The sequence below is a fragment of the Embiotoca jacksoni genome, unplaced genomic scaffold (assembly GCF_022577435.1).
Source record: "Embiotoca jacksoni isolate LCO1_2020_lvr unplaced genomic scaffold, fEmbJac1.0.p SCAF_18, whole genome shotgun sequence".
Taxonomy (NCBI): Eukaryota; Metazoa; Chordata; class Actinopteri; family Embiotocidae; genus Embiotoca; species Embiotoca jacksoni.
In genome coordinates, this window is record NW_027185318.1 from 4779319 (window position 1) to 4802875 (window position 23557).

The 23557-nt window shown below is 39.2% G+C and overlaps 1 protein-coding gene across 1 annotated transcript in view; it reads right to left on the reverse strand.

The window, feature by feature from the left end:
• ltk (leukocyte receptor tyrosine kinase) overlaps positions 1–23213 on the reverse strand; it is a 50512-nt gene extending 27299 nt beyond the window's left edge. The window contains exons 1-5 of the mRNA XM_069152289.1: positions 23030–23213; positions 4842–4934; positions 3105–3254; positions 2595–2823; positions 1164–1303 (exon numbers count right to left, since the gene is read on the reverse strand). Of these exons, the coding sequence (XP_069008390.1) occupies positions 1164–1303; positions 2595–2823; positions 3105–3254; positions 4842–4934; positions 23030–23081 (664 nt within the window). The 5' untranslated portion in view covers positions 23082–23213. The remainder of the gene's footprint in view (positions 1–1163; positions 1304–2594; positions 2824–3104; positions 3255–4841; positions 4935–23029) is intronic.
• Between the last annotated feature and the right edge of the window lie 344 nt (positions 23214–23557).

Below are 23557 nucleotides of genomic sequence, written 5' to 3' on the forward strand. Positions count from 1 at the left end.
AGGCACTTGGGGGTCCAAACCACCGGGTTGGAATCCTGGTCGATTCCACCGACCTTTTTCACAGCAGACATTTTGACTTGACCTTATAGGGAAAACATAGGTGTATTATTGATGGCTCGGCTCTATAAAGTGTCCCAGTAAATCAAGACAGTGAAGCAACATGCCCAAAAGCAGGACCTCACCTATGTGGAACGCAGCCATCAATAACACATCTGTGCTTTCCCTATGATGCCAAATCAAAGGGTGCATTCAACTTCATGCGGCGCTGCGCAGCGCTGACTTCACGTGATGCACAATAGATTTACAACAATGCATGACGGCTCGAAATATTGTCTGATTTTAGTCGGTCCTGCAAAATGTCACAACATCACATGACGTTCAAACCTAACAGCAGCACAATGGCTGCAGTTTTCTGAGTCAGGCGCTGCAGTTGCTCTCTGGCTCTGGTTGCTCTCCAACTTTGCCTGATTGGTTTCAAGTTTCACTGACACGCATTTTGTGAAGTTTGTTTTTATTCTAAGAACTTCAGATCCGGTTTCTTCTGTGTTGTGTGTCCCGAAAGGGACACAGTTTATCTGATCTTCTCCTGACAGCTCATTTATAATATATGCCAGACACACTACAGTTTTAATTGTGAACTAGAAAGCTGTAAAAACAGTTCATTTTAGGAGTTTGTGGTTGTTTGCCTTTAGATTTCTTTTCACCACCCTGGTGGCATGTAGGCCGTTGGTGTGAGCTAACGTGTGTCAAGGGAAGTTTAGGGCGTGTCCGACTTGACAACAGACTTTTTCTATTCCCTATAGTCACCGGTGGGTCTCGCTGCCCATCAAGTCAAACAAATCAAGTCTCCATAACCTAGTGGACAGCATGCAGTGAAAACCTTAGTAGTTAACTAATCTTCACAGAGAAACCTACTCAGTGGTCTTTTACTGCTGTGGAAACTTAATTAACAATAATAATAATAATAATAATAATAATAATAATAAAAAAATAATAAAGTTTTTAAATGTGCCACTGTGGATAGTGAACAATAAGTTTCCAGTTTAAATAATATGCACAGCAGGTTCCCTCCATCTGGTCTGAGATGCTTATCAGCAGAAACAACCAATCACAGGATCTGATTTGAATGGAAGTCACAGCTCCGCAGGACACGAAGGACTCACCTGATTCACAGTCTATGAACTCCAGAGAGTCGACAGCCACAGTAGCTCCATCCTCTGCCACAAAGGAAGTGTAGAGCAAGGTCACCTGAAAGGGCTCGTCAACCTGGCCAATCGCAGCCTCAAAAACCTCCCACTCAGCCCTGCAATAGCCAATCACAGAGAAATGTCTTTTAAGGCCATCTGGAGGAATTTACACTTCCTTTACAGATCAATCAGGTTGATTTTGGCTAGTATACATAAACTTCATAAAAAATTTAAAAAAATGTTAAAGTGTGAAAAGTTTTTGGTTATTTATGCTTTCACACAACAGTTAACATCCTTGAATCTGCAGTTAATAAGTCCTGAAATATAATGCATCATTGCCACTATCGTGGTTCATTTTGTTATAGAAGCCTGCACTTTAAAAACTACACCCTGGTGCCATACCTTCAAACATACTGAACAAACACGCATTAAAATTAAGATACTACATGGTCATTAAGCTGTGATGGACTAGCGACCTGTCCTGGGTGTACCCTGCCTTCGCCCCAAAGTGTGCTGGGATAGGCTCCCCCCCGTGACCCTGTTCAGGATAAAGCGTGTATAGATAATGGATAGATGGTCAGTAAGTCTCTGTTTTGCAGAAAAAAAGGTTTGATGATTCGAACATTTTCTGACAAGACACACAGCACTAAACTTAAAGTTTTGTCCTGCTGAAGGGTAACTGCTTTAAATGAAGAGTGCATCTGGAAGTTACATTTACTGGTTTGTATGGGATGAATAGTGAGCTTAATAAAAATGAAACCACAATTTGTGTATGTGTGTGTGTGTGTGTGTGTGTGTGTGTGTGTGTGTGTGTGTGTGTGTGTGTGTGTGTGTGTGTGTGTGTGTGTGTGTGTGTGTGTTTGTGTTTGTGTGTTTGTGTGTGGGCCTCATAATGGGATTGCACAGTCCATTACTGCTCAGACACTAACAAAGCCAATGCACAAAGTTATTGCACATGCCCATCCATCCTTCTTCTGTCCTGACCAATTACATATAAATACATTTCCACTCTGCATCGAGACACAAGAATGCTTTTAGCTGTTTTGAGGATGGCGGTACTGCAGCATGAGATCAATAGGAAATACCTGCCCACATTTTCTGAACAATACTCAGGGGACTGCTGTCCCCACACGGTTCTACCGATTGTCCTATGTGGCAGGTAAGAAACATTTTTCTTATTTAACTTTAGTACCACAGGAGTAAAATGTATTAGTTTCTGTGCCCTTGCTCTGTCTGAAGGCCTGTGTCACCTTTCATTGTATCTATTCTACAAGTCCTCAACTTGACAAGCTCTTCCGTCAGTAGAGATGCAGGGTTTTGATTTTTGAATGTATATGCCGCATAAATAATTCTTCACAAACAGCACTGCAGAAGCGCGGGGAGGCTGTGGCGAGCGTGTTTGCTGACCTGCGGTCGTCTTGTCTGCTGTGGTGGAGAACTTCAGAGTGAACAGCTAAACTTGATATAACTGGCTTGATCAGGAGCGTGAAGTTCCCCGCGGCTGGACCGGCCTCATATAGCGCCACCTGCAGGATGCAGTGCCTGTTGCTTCCTGGCAAGACCGGACTGGTTAAGTGGTATTCACATCTCCCAGAGGCCTCAGCAGCCGGTGAAGAGTTGAGGAGGAGGAAGTGCCCTGAGGTAATAAAACAAAGTAGAAATTTGATGCTGGACAGTTTTACAGCAGCCTCATAATGCTGTCTCATAAATCATTCCACAAATGCTTTAACATTATGATGAATCTCAGACTTTGCATTAGGATATATAAAACACAAATCTAAAGTAAATGTCAAGTGAGAGGCAACTCTGTCAAACAGTTCAAAGACGCTTCCTTTAGAGATGCTGCATAGAAAAAGAAAAGGATGAGCAGTATCCCGACTCATTGAGCGTCTCCTTAGTGAGTCTCTGTATTCTTACCATCAGAGCTTCCCACTGAGTGGTCAGTTGCAGGCATCATCCCAACCTTTGTGCTCCGTGGTTGCTGTGGTGACACCACTGACCAATCACTTTGGGCGCTGTTGTTTGATAACGTCCAGAGGCAGAGCGACTCAAAATCACAGGAGGTAACTGCAACATAAAATAACAAAGATGTGGACATTTTCATTAAAAGACTTGAGTCAACCACAAAAAAGGACAGTGGTGGATGTTGTTACAAAGTGGTGTTGTTAATTCCTCCATCCACATGTTTATATACTTAACTTTAACATACAGTATATTGACTAAGTCCACATACTATTTTCACCAAACATGCCAGATGTAAGATGTCTTCATTATCAAGCAAATTGCAGATAGATTTTTCCAAAGCAACATCGCAACAAAACTTTGAAGAGAATGAATAGCATAGCCACACATGTTGTGCAGAAATACTGGCGTGGGGATGATTAAAGAGGATGTTTGGTTTGTTTGTATTTCGGAGGGCTAGGACGCTGATGGTGGTGGCTGAATTATGAGAAATGTCTGTCACAATTTTGTTGAGAACACAAAATCCTGGAAAAAAATAAACACAAGAGGATGAAACTGCAAGGCCGCATAAAACTCTGGATGTCTTACATTAATATAAAAAACTATTTAAAATCTAAATGTTGATCATAAAAAGTTAGACGTAGGACGCATGTAAATAATTTTCCTTCAATTAAGTGCCAAAGTTGATGAAAATTTCAATATATTTCAAAAACCTCATAATCTCATGTTAAATGGTGGTTATTGTTATTATTATTATTACATTTCATTTAGGTGACGCTTTTATCCAAAGCGACTTACAATAAGTGCATTTTAACCACGAGGGTACAAAATCCTGGTCCAAGATGTATGGACCTAAACCTGGATCTTGATCAACTCCACAGACTCATGATTTCTGTGGCTTAAGGCTTACATTTCCAATCAATTAAATTTAAATTCAAAATGTGTTTAAAAGCCAAACAGACAGACCCTTTGTAAATATGAAGTCTGTCTGTCTGTCTGTCTGTCTGTCTGTCTGTGTGTGTGTGTGTGTGTGTGTGTGTGTGTGTGTGTGTGTGTGTGTGTGTGTGTGTGTGTGTGTGTGTGTGTGTGTGTGTGTGCGTGTGTGCGTGTGTGCATGTGTGCGTGTGTGTAGGAGGGGGGTTGATGAACAGGATGTTAATGGGGGAGGCGTTCAAGACCTCGTGATGACTGCAGAGGAAATTGCCACTACAGCTAATATGGCAAAGAGCCATAGGAATCTCTCTTTCGCATTATTGAACCTTTTTTTAAAAAAAATTTAAGAAAACTTAAAATAATCTTCCTTTGATCACAAATGATGTGAAAATGTTGTTTTTTTCACTGTCAAACTTGTTTTTTCTGGTGTCAGCATGCTGCTGTCTGCTTCCCTGGACTTTTAATTTCCCAATCTAACAGAGTAGTGCTGTACACCTCATGTAAAACTCACTTGAAAGGCATCATGGGTCTTTTTCTGTTCATCAAAGGTCAAGTTTCTCACTGTGTATAATCGGCAATATAGTCATTTTTGACCTTTAAACAGGTTTCAGTCTTTCAGGTGCTACATGTGCACTACAGACTATTAACAGTTCCTCTTTTTATTGGGCCTTCCAGTCAGATGCATGCAATTTTAATAATAACTCAGGTGATCATGGGAATACTGATCATCTGTCAAGGCATCGGTAAGAAAACTCTTACTTTGGCTGTCATCTTCCAGCTGATGGGGAAACAACTGGTCTGAGAAGTTTTCCTCCAGAAATCTGTCAAAAAGTGCATGGCAGGTACCGCTCACTGAGGAGAGAGACAAACAGAGACAGAGTCTTATCATTATTATTGTTACTATTATTATTATTATTATTATAATTTGCACAAAGGTCATGCGTACGGTATTTCAAGCATTTTACTGTCTACAATCATTCTGTCAAACCGTGCAGTTCCATCCTCGAGCTGACCATTTATTTTGAAAAATGAAACATTGTGGTGAGATTTATCTTTCTCCTTTTGTTTTGATTAAAAGAAAAAAAACCTGCCTGGAGAAGAAATATAAACAGATTCATTTGTATATATTCGAGGAGAGACAAGACAGGACGTGGTTACTTTGATAATCAAAATTGGGATGAAAAGAATAGAAATATACACAAACATAGCATATTAATGTATTCAATGGTTTACCACTGAACAATAATACATATGTGAATGAAAACGGGCAGATGGAAAGAAGAAAACATTGTAGAAGTCCTCTAAATTGAATGTGTGAAAATTCAAAAACTGAAGGAGTACGATGGATAGTTACACCGAGTTTCACAACTGTCTGACTAGTTTTGTAAAACTGTATTGAACTGCCACATTCACAGTGAAATCATAATTCTAATGTATGAAATATTACAGAAAAAAATATATAGTTGCCCACCCTCCACCTCCCTCATTTTTGTTCTGGCCACTGATGTCTGAGACCTTTAATTGAACACAGTAGGATTCTGGCAGCACTACGAGTGATGTGCATGGAAGGGGGACAAAACTGCAACGAGAGCAACTTCAAATATAAGCCGACACTTTTATTTACAGCATGCTTCGAATACATAGATCTTGATTCATTTGGCTTAATTGTAAACAATTAGAATCCTTTGAAAACCACCAATTATTTCTGTTGTGCAAGAGACTCGACACGATTGAAATTCTTTCAGTGTGTGGCACTTAGGCAGCACATTTGTGTGATCAGCCTCTCAGTGGAGTAGCTGTACTTGAGGCAATATGAAGGTAATTTGCCATGCCTGCATTGTGAACCATGTGATGTCATTCCTTATAAAAGCTTCTATCTCATGTTAGGGCTAATTTATATTAATTTATGATAATTTTAACCCTTTACAAATCAAGGGCCGCTTCAGCATTCACCAGTTTCACCCCCCCCCCCTTTTTTTTTTTTTTAGATAAACAGACCAATAAAGAGAGATATATGTAGAGATATAGTCCATTAATTCAGCACAAACAACTGACAGACACGGTCTTATTTTGGAGAAAGTCTCTGGACATGGCTGCCCACTAACATGCTAGAGGAGTGTGTGTGTGTGTGTGTGTGTGTGTGTGTGTGTGTGTGTGTGTGTGTGTGTGTGTGTGTGTGTGTGTGTGTGTGTGTGTGTGTGTGTGTGTGTGTGTGTGTGCGCGTGCGTGCGTGTGCGTGCGTGCGTGTGTGTGAGTGTACATGTGGGTTAGGTGGGAGGGAGGGGGGACACTTAACACGTGGCATGACATTCAACATACTAACTGGCATGACCGGTAGACAATGAGCGACATGCTCATTTCTCATTGGGTCATTGTCACTTAAAGCCAGTAAAAGGCTGTGAACAGCGACTTTACTGTGCTCTGATGCCTGTAAGGCAAGGTCAAACTAGTCGAGCGGGACAAATTGAATCATTTAAAAAAGGCTGTTTATTAAAAGCAGTTAGTGATACCAATAATAAGGAGGTGAAGGGTCATCTAGTGGAATAACAGCCCTGCTATTCATTATGTAATAAAAGTTGCTGTGGTTAGACTCCTCAAAGCAGAAACTGGAAAAATGTGATTGTCCAAAAGAGAGGGTGATTTGGCCAAAAGAAAAAAAAAACATTAAGAGGCAATAATTAATATAAAAGACGAGTTTTTTGGGGAATCCCCATGTAATTCACACTTCCTTTCATTGCCCTCATTTTTGACGCATCCAGTTTGGTTCATAAAAATGATTAAACAGAACAAACCGATAAAAACAAAAACCTGTTCTTTTGCGAAAAAGAGCAAATGAAAAAAAAAAAAAAGGCGAAAATGATTTGCTTCATCATCAGCCAGCAGAGCAGCAAGTTTCTTTGATGACAATCCAGGATGCCCGCTGCACTGTTTCTGCACCTCAGGCTTTTTGAACAAAGTGTCACTTTTGAATGCTGTCAGTTGTGTTGAAAGCAAAAGGCTGACTTTGGTTGCTTTGTAAGAACAAAGACTCGACGGAGGTAAGCAGCGCTGCGGAAGCTGAAAGCAGCTGCTTGTCGTAGTTTAAATAAATTCAGGGCTCGGGGTTGTAGTGGAAGTTGCAGCTCAGGAAAGTCATCTCATCTGACGTTGTTCTCAAACAGAAAAGGCAGCAAACCAGCTGAGGCCACTTCCCGGCACTGACAGATGTGCCCACCACTAATCTCCTCTCCATCTCCTAACTACATTCTACTGTCTCTTCTCTCACTACTGCCTCAGAGGATTTAGTTTGCACCAACAGGAAATGTGTTCAGACATCTGGGCTTGTTTATAAAGCCTTTTGGAAAATCATTGTGTGAATACTGGCGGCTTGTCGGGTCAACCCTACAAATTGCCATTTCAGGGTTATTTCAGGTCTCTGATACTCTGATGATACGGTCATGCATTTTACACTCTAATCTGATGGACCGTGTGTACTGAACGCATGCTATGTTTCATCACATATCTACTCCTCACGGGCTCATGAAAGTGGCTCTATGTACATAGTTAAGCTAAATGAAGCTTCGCGAAAGTTCAATCAGAAGACTAACTCACGCTTACACTTTATATTTTCACACTCTCTACCGCCGTCTTTCATCACATCAGCTTATTAAGAACGCCTCTGTTAAACCAACTGGATTTTTAAAACCTGTTCATTTCTCTGCTCCTGTCAGCCGTCGTTTCAGTGTCAGATTGATCCACCACCTAATTCACCTTCACTTTTCAAAACGAAAAAAAACAAAATTGACATCACGAGGGAGTATACCAGTCAAACACCCTTCAGATTTTGATTCATGCTTCTTTAAAAACAGCGCTGAAGCTCATCAGTGGCAACAAGATATTGAGCACTGCATGGCTTTGGCACCTGGTGAGACTTTAGCCGTGTAACCGGTTGCAAAAAAGTGTCAACCCACCCGTTGGTTTGTGAACTGCTATTATGATACCTCCAGTCTGGGATTTCGGCTGACGCCATCTTGCTGTTTTGGAGCCAGAGGCGACCATATTTGGACGAGGTGGGGAGGAGCATTGGGTGGGTCTGACTGAGAAATACAGCGCCTGCCCACCGATCCCAGAAACCTGACACTGACCCAAACATACCGCTATTAAAGGTCTCATATTCAGTCAATAATGAAATCATTTTCAGAAGGACCACCAGAACAATAATCAGGAGTGAATTCAGCTAATGGCCCCATAAGGACTTTTGAAAACTTGACTTGATATTTCACGAAAGAAGTTAACTTTTTAACACACATTGGAGCCTGAGGTTTTCTGGACTCAGCCCCGAGTGGCCCTCATTGGTATTGCGCATTCAGGCCCTTCTGTATTGGCTTCACTTTTCAGATCTGGAGTCTTCGATCGTTTTAATACAGTTGCAAAAGAAACATTTCTAAAGAATATAAAACAATGGTGTGTCAAACCCTAAAAGGCCCACAGTTTATTTCTGTGCTCTTTAAGTTGACTTATCATCTGCAGACAGTGAAGCTCCATCTCTCCCCACCTTCTTAATAAAGTCCTGATCCCCTGAAACTCTCCTTCCCTTCCCTTCCATGCCTCATCCCTTATTCCCACAGTGAATACACATGACAGCTGAACTGATTACGGAGAGCTGTGATCTAAAACATCCAAGTACAACTTTGGTACATCAAGGGTGAAGACAGATGGCGGCTTAGAGGAGGATTCATGGACAAGGAGTGAAAAGAAAAGACAGTGCTGAAGCACGTATAGGACACGCAATGAAGACAATATTTACTTAAATGACAATGTAAACAAACAGAGAAGCACGCCTGAGACTTCAAAAAGCAATATGTTGCTTATTCACATAGAAAGGTATGAACTGGCTTGTATATTGCAAAGTGTAGACCTTATCGATGTTAATATAGCTATTAAACATGTTGGAGCCTTTGTAATTGCCTACAACTGTGACTTTATAAATACATTCAAATGTGTCTCATCTCTCCACGTCATTCATGAGAGTGTTTAAGGAAGGAAAAAAACAAGCAAAACCAACAAATTGCTCACTATAAAACATTAAGGTGTGATCAAAGCCCGGCCTTAAAAATAAAAGGCAGCTCTTAGTGTTATCACTGTCCCGCCACCAAATCCTCAGCAGAAGTGTGCAAAGGCTTTCAGAGACATAAAGTCAACGAGGGGTCTGAAAATTGGTGGGGGAAACATCTTCTTCAACCAGTTACAAAGGGCGAGGGCAGTGTTGTCTTGGGAGACAGATGGTGCAACACAGTGACACTAAAGTGATGCAAAACTGACTGTAAAATTACAGCATCAGCTCCAATTTATTGTTGCCATTTACAGAAGCTACTGAGGTAAAAGGAGGACGTACACAGGTGGATATCATCCTTTTATGTGCAGGTAATCATTTCCAAATTGTTTTCACTGGAACACGATCTAAAGACAGACTCAGACAAAGAAAGCACCGAGCTGCTGGAGACATAAACAGCACCTCTGGGGTTCACTGACGCTGCTATGTTTGCCCAAAGCCATAAAACATTAATGTAGTCAAACGAGCCATGTAGTGTGATTGTTAACCCAGCAGATTCCTTGCGTTTTCTCCTCCAATGAACATTTTCTTGTGCCGACACAATGCTGTCCATGTCTTGTGTCTGGGCCTCTTGTGTTCTCAAGAAACATAAGCTAAATGCATAGCACATGACCAACTACACAGTTATGTGTTATTGTAGACTTGTTCCTCCAGGGGTGGAATACTTACAGTAGCTTTAACAATACGCTCGTGCAGTGCATTACTTCCAATTAATTACGACTCACGCTGTAGTTGAAATTGTGTCAGTAAGTTATTTGTCTGCTGCTCTGTTGTAAATGATCAGAAAGGAGTCCAAAATAAAATATCATAAATGAGTCTAGACTAGATGAAGAGGCCTGATATAAAGTTATAAATAAAAAAATAAGGTAAAAAGGAATCCATCAGTGACTCTAAATCTATATTCAGTTTATATTATGGTCATTTATAATTCTGGATGATGCTTGGTTGGAAGATGTGTAATCCCTGTGACAGGTATTTGTTAAAGTCAACAGCAAGTAAAGACAGCTACAGTGAGTTTTAGCTGAGATTGCAACAAAAAGTGAAAGACAGCTGCAGGGAAAAGGAAAAAGGAAGTGTGACTAAACCGCAGAGACAATAAAGAGATAAGAAGAAGGCTGTGCTGTGATAGAGAGAGGCAGTGCTGCATTATCTCAGCTTTTTAAATGCCAACACAATTTTTAGGATTATGTTTTTGGCATTTTGCCCTTCATTGCAGTAGAGATGACCATCAAATTTAGGAAAGAAAGCAGGGCAATGACATACAGCAAAGCTCATTCAAACTCTTTCCTTCAGTGATCTATCGAGTGTGGCATGTTTTACAGGGTAATAAAGCAATGCACTTGGATTTTGTTTAATATTAAAGAATGATTTCTAAAATGTGGTTTGGCAAGCAGAAGAAATAAAAAATGGAAAGCCCATTACTCACCTCTCTTCAAAGAATACTCTCAAAGTGACAGTCTGGTTAACTAGACTTGAGAAATGATACTGCTAGACACAAAATGAAGACGCTCACTTCATCTTCCACATGAAAAACTATTTAAAATTCATGTCTCAGATAGATCATAATAAATACTGATAGTGGAAAAAAAAAAAAGGTAAAAGATATTCGCTCTTTTTTTCCCCACCTTTAAATCAGTGCAGCCATTACATTTTTCTCTGACCCACCATTAAAGGCTGAGATACAGGTCATAGACAAAGGCTCTTATTTAAAAAAAAAAACTATTATTTGAGGCTCCTGAAAGTACGCACGAAATCCCCACAGCTGGTTGGGCCCAAACACATTAAACATCAGGAACTTCGTAAAGTAAAAAGGTTTTATTTATAACAAAAACTGTGAGCTGCGTCAGGAAAACAACAAAAAGCGTGCAAAGCTGTCTGAACGCACACAAAAAAAACACCAGAACTTACGAGAAAGCTGAGCGGATCATGAGGAAAAACCACAGAAACGGGCTGGACACGACAGACCGACAGAGTTGGAGGAGAGGCAGAGCTCAATACAAATTCAACAAAACATACACAACAGGAACGTAATTTCAAAATAAAACAGGAAACACAAAACCTAGACGACACTCAAGACGACAAAGGAAACCAGAGTCCAAACCATCAAAATAAGCTCTTTAATTTCTCTGCAATTTGTCACTTGTCTGTGTTTCAATTTAGAGCTAAAACTAATGCTTATTTTCATTATTTATTCATCTTCAGATAATTTTCTGAAATTATATTGTGAATCAAATGTTGAAAAACAGTGAGAAATGCTCAAAGAGCCCAAGGTGACATCTTTATCTTATTATCAGTCTATAACCCAAAGATATGCAGTTTACTTTCATACAACGAGATTAAAAGCTGCAGTCGGAGAAATGCAGGATATTTGCTTGGAAAATAACGACAATGACAAATCCATCATCAAATTATCTAGTAAAATTTCTGTCACTTGACTTATTAGTTTATTGACTAATCGTTTTAGTTCTATTGTGAGGTCAGAACTCAAAATCTAGCTGACTCAAACATTGTAATTTCCCAAGTTTTTAATAGCGAAGCTAGTTGTTACTAAATTATTTTACAGATCACATCTTTAAATACATCAAACAAAAATGTCCATGTCATTACTTAACCTTTTGAAATTCATCAGTAGTTAATGTTGCCATCTCCATCCATGTCCTGAGTCACTACCTCTTCTTCTCCTTCCTCCACTTTCCTCCCAGAAACAAGCAGCTCAACTGAATGAAATTACCAGAGCACGTGTTCGTCCTGTCATATCTGGGTTATGTTGGAGCATTCATGTGATCCTAATTAGCAGATACAGAAGGAGAACATTATTTATGTTTTTTTGGTTTTTTTTAAACGTGAGCTGTTATAGTGGCTAATATATCATGTTTTATATGAGAATTTATGGTAGAAATGTAAAACATCCTTGTTTTTGCATTAAAAACTCTCCAATTGCTTTGGGGATGTAAAAATAAGGTTACAAACAAAAAAAAAAAAGTTTGAAAAACTGTGCCTTCAGACTTTTTCACGACGCTTACCAGGAAACTGACTTTGTCCAGTTTTGCTGGGATTTTTAAACTCTGGTTAAAGCAAACGAAAAACTAGCAGCTCAAGGCAGAACAAGAAGGCAACAGTTTGTGCCGTTTGACGGATTATTAGTAGGAAAATATTCATAATATTACTGTAAAAACATTAGTCACTGTCTCACACCCCAACACACATTTGTGGTCTCGTCACTGCTTTAAGGCCGATCCAAAAAAAGCAAACACTGCTATCGCCTTCCAAAAGCACATTTAATAACCTCCAAACATGCACATATTTGGAAACCATTTGTACATACCAGCACGATCCTGAACCCTAATTCTTCTCTCTACTCTAATTTAATGTCAGTCACCTTGAAGTTTATTAGAAAACAGAGGTATTAGACATGCAGAGGCAAACCCAGAAGGCCCTAAAGTGGTTCTTAATGTTTTCAGAGGTACAATGTGGGAAAAGAAAAACAACAAACAGACAACTTGGAAATATTTGCGGACAGCCTTCATTACTACTGGAATTTGGAACAAAATACTTTGCTCGGGATGACGTTCACATCTATTTCGTCATCGAGCAATTTCCTAAACTTCAGACCACCTACGGTGCTGTCTGTTTCTAAGCCATAAATAAAGTACAAGGTTACATGTCGCAACTACAGCTGATGATTTTCAAAAAATCCCACTTGTAAAGCCTTTTATAGTCAGTTTCAGCTCATTTAATCCATCCAGCCTGTCATTGTACTGCTTTGGCTCACTGCGCTCATGCTGGACTCTTTTAGCATCTATTCCTCCCTCAACTATTGGTAGAGACCAAAAACACAGCTAAAAGGAAAGATGTTCCTTAACAGCTGGATTTATACATAAGCAATTGTTTGCTGATAAATTCGCCATATAAATGTAAACAAGTGATGATATGTCAACTTTGTGTCCATCGTCTGAACTCCTCCCCCAAACAGTGACTGTCCAATCACAGCTTAGCAACCATAACAAGGCACAGCAGGCCTTTAAAGCTTTGGTTGTCTGCGTTTCATAGTAGTGTACACAGGCAAAACTTATACTCATTTCAGCATTTTAGCGGTATTATCTCTCCAAAATACTGAATATTAAAATGTCCCATCTGAATGCTCATTTAATGTGGGCAAAATCCACCTTCCTAATTTGCTCCAAAAGTTAAGTTTACATGCTATGATCAGAGGCTTAGAGATAATCTAACTTCTTTTACTTTATACTGAATATTAATTTTAAAACAGAATGTAACTTTGGAAAATATCCACTTGACCTGATTAAAGCAAATTTCTGAAACATCACGTTAGTTACAGATGAATTTAGGAATCCGGATTTACCCATGACAAGGACTTTGGATTCTGTCTCACACTATCACTTACACTGAACGCTTATTAGGAAATCATCTTTTTATGTTTGAACAGGTGGCAGAATGAAAGGCTGTTCAAGGTTCATGCGGTCACCTAGTTTAAAGAAAAAAAAAAAGAATCTGTGAATCCTTTGATTTGCATTTTCTTTTGCAGATTTCCTGAAAATGTGGTTTTCATTTGCATTACGTCAAAACTGGTTGGTGTCAGCCCAACATCAGAACCCTGAAAACATAGCAGCTTATCAATAATTTTATTATTCAAACCTGTGATTTTATTCCTGTGACATGTGTTCTTTGAGAAAAAGCTCACAGACCTGGATTTACATCCCATTAGGCTTAACCCTTTAAGCCGTGGGGTATTTCCTTTTTCTTTTTTTTAATTCCACCTGAAACCGTCACTAAATCAAATCAGTAACAGCTGCAAAACCGTGAGGTTAAAATGAACATCCTTGGTCTCTATGGATACATCTCATCCCCCAGCCAGTGATATTTGTAAAACGTCAGCAACATTTTTTTTTTACTTCCGCCTTAAAATTCTCAACTGCAACTGTACCAAATATGATGCTGTCTTATATACTACAATTCTACAATACTACAACCATTTAGTCATTGTAGAACGGGGAGGCCTCTTCACTGAATGTGGCACACTTAGCAACCTTTGAAAAAGGGTACTGGTTGCATTTTGATAACAGATAAGGCCTGCTCCTGGTACAGACACCTCCAGGGTGAAAGGAATTAACAAAGGCTGCATGTTCTAAGGTTAAAAAAAAGAAGACGTGTAGTGTTATGTTCTGTTAAAAGTGGAAAAGATATCAAACTGTCAGAGAAAGTGTAAAGGCACAAGTATCATCCACCCTGTAGAGAAAATGAAGACATTATGAAAGTGATGTCAGTTCACGTGCACTAAGAAAGGGTACAAAATGAAAGCGTCACATGACTAAACTCATGACAACAACTTTACATCTGGAACCATCAGAGATTTGTTTTATTTTCCCTCTTACACAACTCCTACATTTACATCCCACACACTCTGACACACTTGTCAAGCAACGTGCACAACTTTACTTGAAACGTAAAGTCTGTCTGTGACAAGTCCTTTAAGTAAAGACTTGCAAACATTTTTAAACTTTAAACACTTCAAAGCTAGTTTTGAGCGGGAAAAAAATCATATGGAAAAAAAAAAAAATCACAGCGTTCACTGGAACTAATTTAATAATTAAATACAAAAAGAGGTTATGAAAGTCAACTGGTAATAAATGGAGCAGCTCCCTGAAGGAACATGGTAGAAAATGAAGTCACACTTTTCCCTGCTTGAAAATAAAATATGTTTTCATTCTGGACATTTCATTCAAAACGCTGCTCTCAAAATACTCCGTTGGTCTTCGACAGTGAAGAGTTCAAATACATTTCAGAGAAAAGGGGCATATAGAATGAAAAACAGCCCCCGAAAAATTACTTCCATTAGAGTTTTCTCAAAAATGTCACATGAATGCAACTATACAATAATAGCCTCATGGATATCGAGCACACCATTACCACCATTATCAACCTAAAGTAAGGAAGCAGCATGTACATATCCTCCTTCTGTGATTCATAAATGTTTATAACACCAGTCAATGAATTCACACTCCACTGATATCCATTAAGTGATCTGAAGTTGAGCTAATAAGTAGACTAGGAATCATTCCTCTCTAAAGAAAAAGCTCCATTATATCCTACTTTTCCTGAGAACTGCATACGCTCACCTATTCTGAGACACTTGAACGTCTGCCTGAATCCAGATACACATCTGAGGACCCATTCATGTGCACAGAATCAGGCTTTTGGTATTTAACAAATTAAGTCCCATAACTTAATTTATGATGTAATTGGCTGCAGCTTGGCTTCATTTAGCTGGTATACCATATGATATTTTCTTGTCAGACAGTCCTTTTTCAACAAAAACAAGAGCTCTTCATGCAACATACATCATTTTTGTTTTCCCCTGTTCTCGGAAAACCACAGATGAATATGAAGCATAAAGGCATAAACAGATGCACAGTTTAATAAGCATTTAACGATAGCGTTTAGTGCTATTTTATTGCTTTTCTATTATTCTATTACTATCTTATTGCTTCTGTATGCTGCTGTAGCGAAAAAATTTCCCCTCTGGGGTTAATAAAGTAAATACCTAACCTAACCTTAAATTTAAAGGAGAATTGGGACAACTTAACTGACAAGGATGCAAAACATGTGATTTTTATGAGCTAAAAGCTGGGAGTGATGGAAGCTTTCTCTCCGTTAATGTGATGTGTTTTTGCAACACTTTTTTTCATATGTATGTGCTACAGGAAAGCATTGTTTGTGGATGTCAGGCTTTGGTGAATCAAAAAAAAAAAAAGTTCCCCACAATTTAGATTTTGAAGAGTACTGTATATCTACATGTGGAAATTTGGCTTTCGTTTAGGTTAAATGCACAGTGCAACAAGTTAACCCTTTACATCCATCAGTCCAGATTCATGTAATATGTAGTGATGGCTTTGAAGAAATGTTATATAAATTCTAATCAGTTCCTCCATCGGGACTAAGGAAGTGTTTATTCCCCCAAGGCGTCCTTGAGATATCGTGTTCATGAACGGTACAGTCGGACAAACCGAAAACATAACGCCTCCAACGAGGGAGGCATAAAATTCCAATCAAAATCGAAAATCAAAACGCTGTTTGTGGTAACATCAGTCTAACATCAACTGAAAGGTTATTTAATACAAGGACGAGGTCTGGACAGCATAAAGTTTCCTAGATGTTAGTATAGGTTGTTAATATCTTTATGTGATATATTACAGTTGGTGGTTTTTTTATTTGGATACTACCAATGCAGCAGCCCGCTGGGATTCGTCCCTGCATTCCTGATGGCCAGTACATCAATGTGGAGCACTTGGGGACAGTAGTAAAACCAGAGCAGTAATGTAATGGTTGCAGTTATAGATTTCCATGCCGTCGACGAATAGAGTATAGGCCTTGGCAGAAGTCTACGCTTTCTGGAGTGTAATGGCTTTGGAAGGCATTGGCAAATTATACCTTCCTGCCGACAGAGACAACAGTTTTTCTGTTTGTCATTTTTGGGCAAAGAGGAACAAAATATTTTGTTGCTTAGGTAGAAAAACTTGTTCCTCAGGGCTTTGAATTATTTAAATATTGTGAATGTTTACAATTTATATAGTCCAAAAAATATTGATTAGGGCTTTGATGAAAACAAATTTGCTAACCTAGAATGTACGTGTCCCAGCAAGTAAATGCATTAATTAAATGACATATCGATACAGTATATTTATTCAAAGCATTTTCTAATGTACAAATTAGCATAACGCTCGAGAGCACTCCATCATAATTTCCGGCATTAACTCCATCAGCTGACACTACAGTACTATTCGCCCTGACCTCTGTCTTTATGACATCCTGAGGAGGTCAAACAACCCTTCTCATCTCAAACCACAAAGTCAAACTCCCACTCAGTCTGAACGGACTGGTGAGAGCTGACCTTCCTTCACTGACATCAAACAGCTATCTCAAAGAACCGTGCACCACTTTCAGTTCAGCATGATTTAGGCCAAACCAGAGCCAGCACCGTCTCCTGTATGACTCACCACTCTGCCTTTGTGAATGTGAGTATGAATATCTGCTGCCCAGTGATCTCAAACTGATTTTTTTTTTTTTTTTTTTTTTGACAGTGTCTACAAAGTTTCCTTCAATGTGGAAGACATTTTAAACACAAGGCCAAATGTGTTAATATGTTTCTTGGTAACAAAATGCTGTTTGTCTATTGTTTGCTCCAACATGAGCAACAGAATATCCAAGAAGTCTCTCTGTTTATGATTTCCTGAGAAGGGAAAAAAAGAAAAAGATTAAAAACTGTCTGGGATCTTGACTGGTGCCTCTTCATTCTCACCACAGCATTCAAAAACCCTTCTGACGTGTTGTTAGTCTGGATAAATATCCACATTCTTTACATTAGCTGTGTGATAGTGTTTTTAACCAAGGCACTCCCAAACTATCCCTGTGCAACTTCGACACCCATAAAATGTGAAATATTCCATGTCTACAAGCAAATGTCATAAAGCTTATTAATGTAAGTGACGAAAGACAAAACTGTGACAACAGTTGCCCAGATGTTGGAAAATTAACTCAACAAAAATAAATCAGGACACTCATTTATATACATAATATAAATGTATTTCCCTGTGTTTATTTAAAAATGAGATGGTTTTATGATATGAAAAAGTGTCTAATAATAATGACCAATAGGACTGTCATGACCATAACGGGTTTTTTTTGTATGGTTAATTGTCATACAAATAATTGCAATTAACGATTAATGTGTCTTTTTCTGTTCATTTTATACCAGTATTATAGTTTTAGCCTAATCAAAGCGGTCGGTCAAATATGAGAAGTTAAGCAACTCGACAACTCTTCACCTACGGGGCATTATAGCATAGCGGGAGAAGCCATGAGATGACGACATCGGAAAGAGCGCCAGATAAACCTCATATGGTGCAAAGCAACAAGGAAATAGAAATGGAAATATGGCATTTATGTTCATTTCATCCAGCTGTTTTCATACAGATGAATGGAAATGATTATAATGACAAAATGATTGTGGTCAGCTCAATAATTGTGATCAAGCGTAACGACCACCTCTCATTTTTATTTAATAAGCACACAATTCAGCAGGATTATCTCACAAACTTCATCCTCAGGAACACTTGGCTTTCGGCACTTAATAAATCCCAGAAAAAAATGACATGCCATCGGCTCTTTTCTTAAGACACGCGGTTAACGATAGTTTCATTTCACCAGATGAAACCCAGCTTCGATAAACTGACAGACGCAAAATGGTCTTGCAATGCACTCCAGTTTTATCAATAGTGTTCCACTGGCAGTCGGTCTGCTACAGATCCATCATTCACTGTCACATTTTTGAGTTCTTTGTATTCATCCAGATAATTGTGATCCACCAGACTTTGGAGTGTTTAGCCGTTACGGTATTGTTCGGGGCTTTAGGTGATGAAGATTATATTTTAAAAAAGCAGCCATGTCTCCTTCCAAAGTAAACACCCACAGGATCTTTGTCTGTTATGAGCTCTGGTGCTTTATGAGCCCGAAGCAAATGTTGACAGAAATCCACAAATTTATGCCTGTTCATTGATCATCCGTGTATTCACTTTTAATAGTGTCATGACCATAAAACACTAGAGACCGGGAAGAACACATAATTGTCAAGTATGTGAAGTATGAAGTGTGATATTCTTAAAACTTTACAAACAGTTAACACATGTTAAGTCAACATATTAAGTAATGGATCCATGGAAGAGTAAGTAATTTAGAAAGAGAAATAGCCCAAAAATTTATTGTTTAAGTTTTTCAAATGTGAATGTGTTGGCCTATATTATGTGACGTGAAATTGAAATCGCTTTGAATTTTGGACTTTCAGTCAAAAAAAAAGGCTTTTAGGAAAGTGTTAGGCACTTTCTACTTTTTTCTGAAGTTTCTGAAGCAATTATGAGATAAATAAAAAAAAAAAAATCACAAGAACAGTTAGTTGCAGCCCTGAATGAAACAATTATTCTTTTTTTAAGGCCTTAAATTTCCATATCACTGCTGTGGAAAAAAGCAACAAAGTGCACCTTCATTATTTGCCAAATGTAACAGCTCACCCGTTTTGAATTTCTTGCCAAAGGCCAAATATTTAACTGTGTCTTGTGCCTATTTTTATTTTTTTTTATTTTTTTATCCTTCCCTCTTTTTTTCGTGATTGTTTGTCATGACAAAAAGAAGAAGAAAACCTTCAAACGACACCGGACTTGCTCTGCCTCGACCCACAGTCGCCCTTGAATGTAAGAGATGCAGAGTGGAGAGCAGAGAGGGCCAAACAGAGCGATCGTGCAACAAACCAGCGGGACATCTGACTCCTGAGATACTTCAGTGAACGAGCATATACTGTACTTCCTATTTTAGACTAGGACTAATCAATTTACGCCTCAGCCGAGCTCCTCTCAGGTCAAGGTAGGGTCAACTTTTAACGTTTTGTTTGATCTCCAAAAAAAAGCTTAGTGCACTCCCATTCACGCCACTCGGGTGGGTAAATTTTATACCTAAAAATCAACCAACAGGATTTAATCTGACTGGAATTACATTAAACAATGCAAGAACTCAAAAAGATTCAAAGCGGGTTCAATTGAAACGCACCAGTGATGAACTGAACTTACGATGTGATCTATACTGCATGCATTAATTACATTCAAACTCTGCTGATTAAGTGTAGATCAGACACATCCTGCTTTAACATTCACAGAAACCCACGGGGTCTGAGAGGCGCAAAATAAATCCAGATGATGAGTTTGTGAGGGCTCATTAAAGCTACGAGCGCACACAGAACATCAATGCTGTTTGTGAGTCAACTGCTGTTCAGTCAACAATCAAAATAAAATCAGACCCAATAGTTATTATCCGTGTGATAGCTCCCACTTTCATTACAGTCATACCTCTGATGTCATTATCTCAGAGCCCTCCTGGTGTCAGTATGAATATTCATTGAAGGAACCCCAAATTAGTCTGTCTCTGTTTGATTCCGCCAGTGTCAATAACTATAAATGTCTGATCCAGATGGAAACATAAAGTGAGACGTGAGGAAGTAAATAATCTGTTTTCTGTTGTTAAAAGCAGAAACAAAGTAAGTGAAAAGGTACGGCGGTAAAACACATAATCACTGGGTGTTTTTGGACTCTTTCATGGATTCTTTCATGATAAGAAACATGTTCTTTCCAATACTAATGTTCATGAAATGTCTGGTAACTAGTAGAAACGATGGCGTGAGTCGATGTGGAAGGAAACAGTTTCTCTTCCAGACGAATGAGATGGTTGTATTTTGGCTGTGCTCCCCTCTGGGCCACTTTAAAAGATGCCACTTGGCGTTTGGCACAGATTTTAGAGGAAGACAGGAAGTTAATGTAAGCGTCTGAAACACAGACATTAATACCTCTAGTGTTTCCACTGTAACTAAGGTAAATGGGCTGCATTCATGTTTTCTTCTGACAAAGGGCAACCACTGGCCGCTAGAAAGAGTGTGTCAGAACTTCTGCCACTTTTGTTTTTATTAACATTTTGAGAGTCTGAGATAAAACACAGAAGGAGAAACATGTTATGTATTTTTACAAAAGGCTGTTAAGAGTGACAATTTTTTTGTATTTGCACATGCAGGCACTTTCACACATACCAATATTCCCTGCAGCGGAGATTAAAAATTTTTTTAAAAAAAGGTTACTGACTTTGAGTGAGGAAACAATTTACAAGATAGGCTGCACTTCCTCTGACAGCGTTACTGATGTCAGGCATTCAAACACATTATTCAAAACATGTTTCTTCAGGAATGTGGCTGTTTCAGATACTCCAACCTTCTCCATCCACCTCTCAAGTCTTATGTAATTCCGCGATATATGAAAGTTGTAATAAATAAATAATTACAGTTTTGACCTGGTCTCGCTTGTAAAAGATAAACGCAACACTTATACAACTGCAATTTACAGCATGCTAAATGTTTAAGGGAACTCCTCCTCCCTTTACTTAAGATCCATTTGTTTGGAGTGGGGTATACACCTTTTACAGTGTAATTTCACTGTATTAATCAGATGCCGTGCAAATAAAATTCAGCTCATATAGAGTAAAAGATATAATAAATAAATAATATTTTTACAGTTAGAGGAAGGAGTTTGTATTGTATTGTTTTCCCAAACTTTACCAAATAAAACAATGTAAGTTTGTTTGAGTTGCTTGCAGCAAGTAAGAAACAGCTAGCGTGGATTTTGAGAGGATATTAAGAACATACATCATCAGTAAGTACTTTAATATGTTCAGTGCGCACATTGTACTGATTGTACTGATGCACCCAGATGCATTTTTTTTCATCAAACTGCGGCTAAAAACAGAATTCAGGCATTTCTTTTACGCTAAAATGTTATTTCATATTGCAATTTAGGAGATTATAAACATAATTTCTGGGAACTGTGGGTTCATTATCAGGTCTTATATGTGGAAAACCTGTCCCTCGGTCCAAGGCTGCATGCTGCATGCAGTATGCCTCAGGGTTGGAGTAGGAGGGGGATCTGACATAATACTTAAGAGTTTTGGCAAAGCTCACCCTGGGCACTCTGCTGCCAGTGAGACTGACTGCAGTAAGAGCCACTTACACTGATCCAGCCAGCGCTGAGGGGAGGGGCTGCTGCATGTGTCCCCTCCTTGTAAAAAACAAAACCAAAAAAAAAACATGAAAAATGAAAAATGAAAGGTGGTGTTGCTGAAGAAAAGGAACAAGCTTTCTCCTGCCCTCTTTAGGCTCACCCTGATTGGCTAAACACATACATACAAATATTCAGCAGATACAAGAAAAGCATGTGGTGCCACATTAGAGGGGAAAAAGCCTGTGTGAAACAGGACAACGTGAGAATCTAGCGGTGCACTTCCCAAAAGCAAATCAAAACTCGGTTGCCAATCAACACAAGCATGTGATCCAAATGTGGCCTCAACATGTAAAATGTGAACTAATGTGCCACATGAGAAGATTCAAAGCCAAATTAAGTCACAGTGCTGCTAATAAACCAGCTCCAGTGGACGCAAGTGAGCGCATCATAATTTCTATGCCCACATGACATCCCTCTGCAAACACTCACTCCATTCATATGGCATTAAGCCCCATCAGCTCCGGTCAGCAAGACGCACAATTAAACATGATTTTCTCCCCAAGTTATTACAGGAAAAAAAATACACCTTTTAAATATGACAATTGTCTCTACTTGTATTTTTACCATTTGAAGTTAATCTCAACAACAAATGATTTGGATAAACCTTCTTCACCTGAAGAGAAATGTCATCATCCTCCGTTTTGTATAAACAAACACAACAAACTGTACAAACACTGCTGCCATGTCATCTCACTGACTGTAACGAGATCTCACTTCTTGCCAAGTCTTGTCCTCCTTCTGCAGTGCAAATTAAAAGTAAAATTCCCTCAAGTGTGCTTCAAGAGAATATGACACCTCGCCTGATGTCGTTTTCTAGAGTGGACGTGAAAGCACCTTTAGATTTGTGCGTGGCTATATATGTGTGTGTGTGTGTGTGTGTGTGTGTGTGTGTGTGTGTGTGTGTGTGTGTGTGTGTGTGTGAGAGAGAGAGAGAGAGAGAGAGAGAGATGCATGTTCAAAGGGTGCAACAGGCTCTGTCTAAACACTGGACCAAATACTCAACCTGTGATAACGGAGAGCGGCACAGCACTGAAGAACAGAAACACTTCATGTGGCACAATGCTGGCAAATTCGTTCATTCAACCATTTTAAGACCATAACAATTAGTAAAGAAAAAAAAAAAAAAAAGGAAGAGGAAAAAGTTCTGCGGGTTTAGAAAAACACTAATTGAAGTCAAAGTGAATTACTCTACTTACTTATGAGAATGACGATGGAAAGGTGCGAGTTGTGGGTTTTTATATAATCCATGGTTGCCCCTTTCCTTATGCGGCGGCTCCACAGAGAGTCCCTGTCGTTTTTGGCACCTTTACGCCGTCATGAATGCGCCGAAGAGACCGTAACAAACCGGCTCGTGAAGCGCACAGTTAATGGACACACATACAGGCGCGCTCCGTCGCTCGCTCCTCCGGACAGACTAGTGTTTGGCTTTTTTTTTGTCTCCAAGTTGCGCACTGTTACTCATTCCGGTGATGCTGATGCTGCTGCGGCTCCCAGTGACGACACCCCCCCCCCCCACCCCCTACACCTACTCCCCCTTCTCCTCTCTATCTCGCTGTTTAGTAGCCACCAGTAATAAAAAAAAAAAAAGGCTCTTGAGTCCTTCAGAGGTTCGTTTTTGTCAGGTTTCCCTGTAAAAACAAGATGAGCTTTTATCGAAAGTTTTTGGCTGTAACAAAACAAAAAAAAAGTTTTATCTCTGCGCCTCAGCTGCTGGACACAGAGAA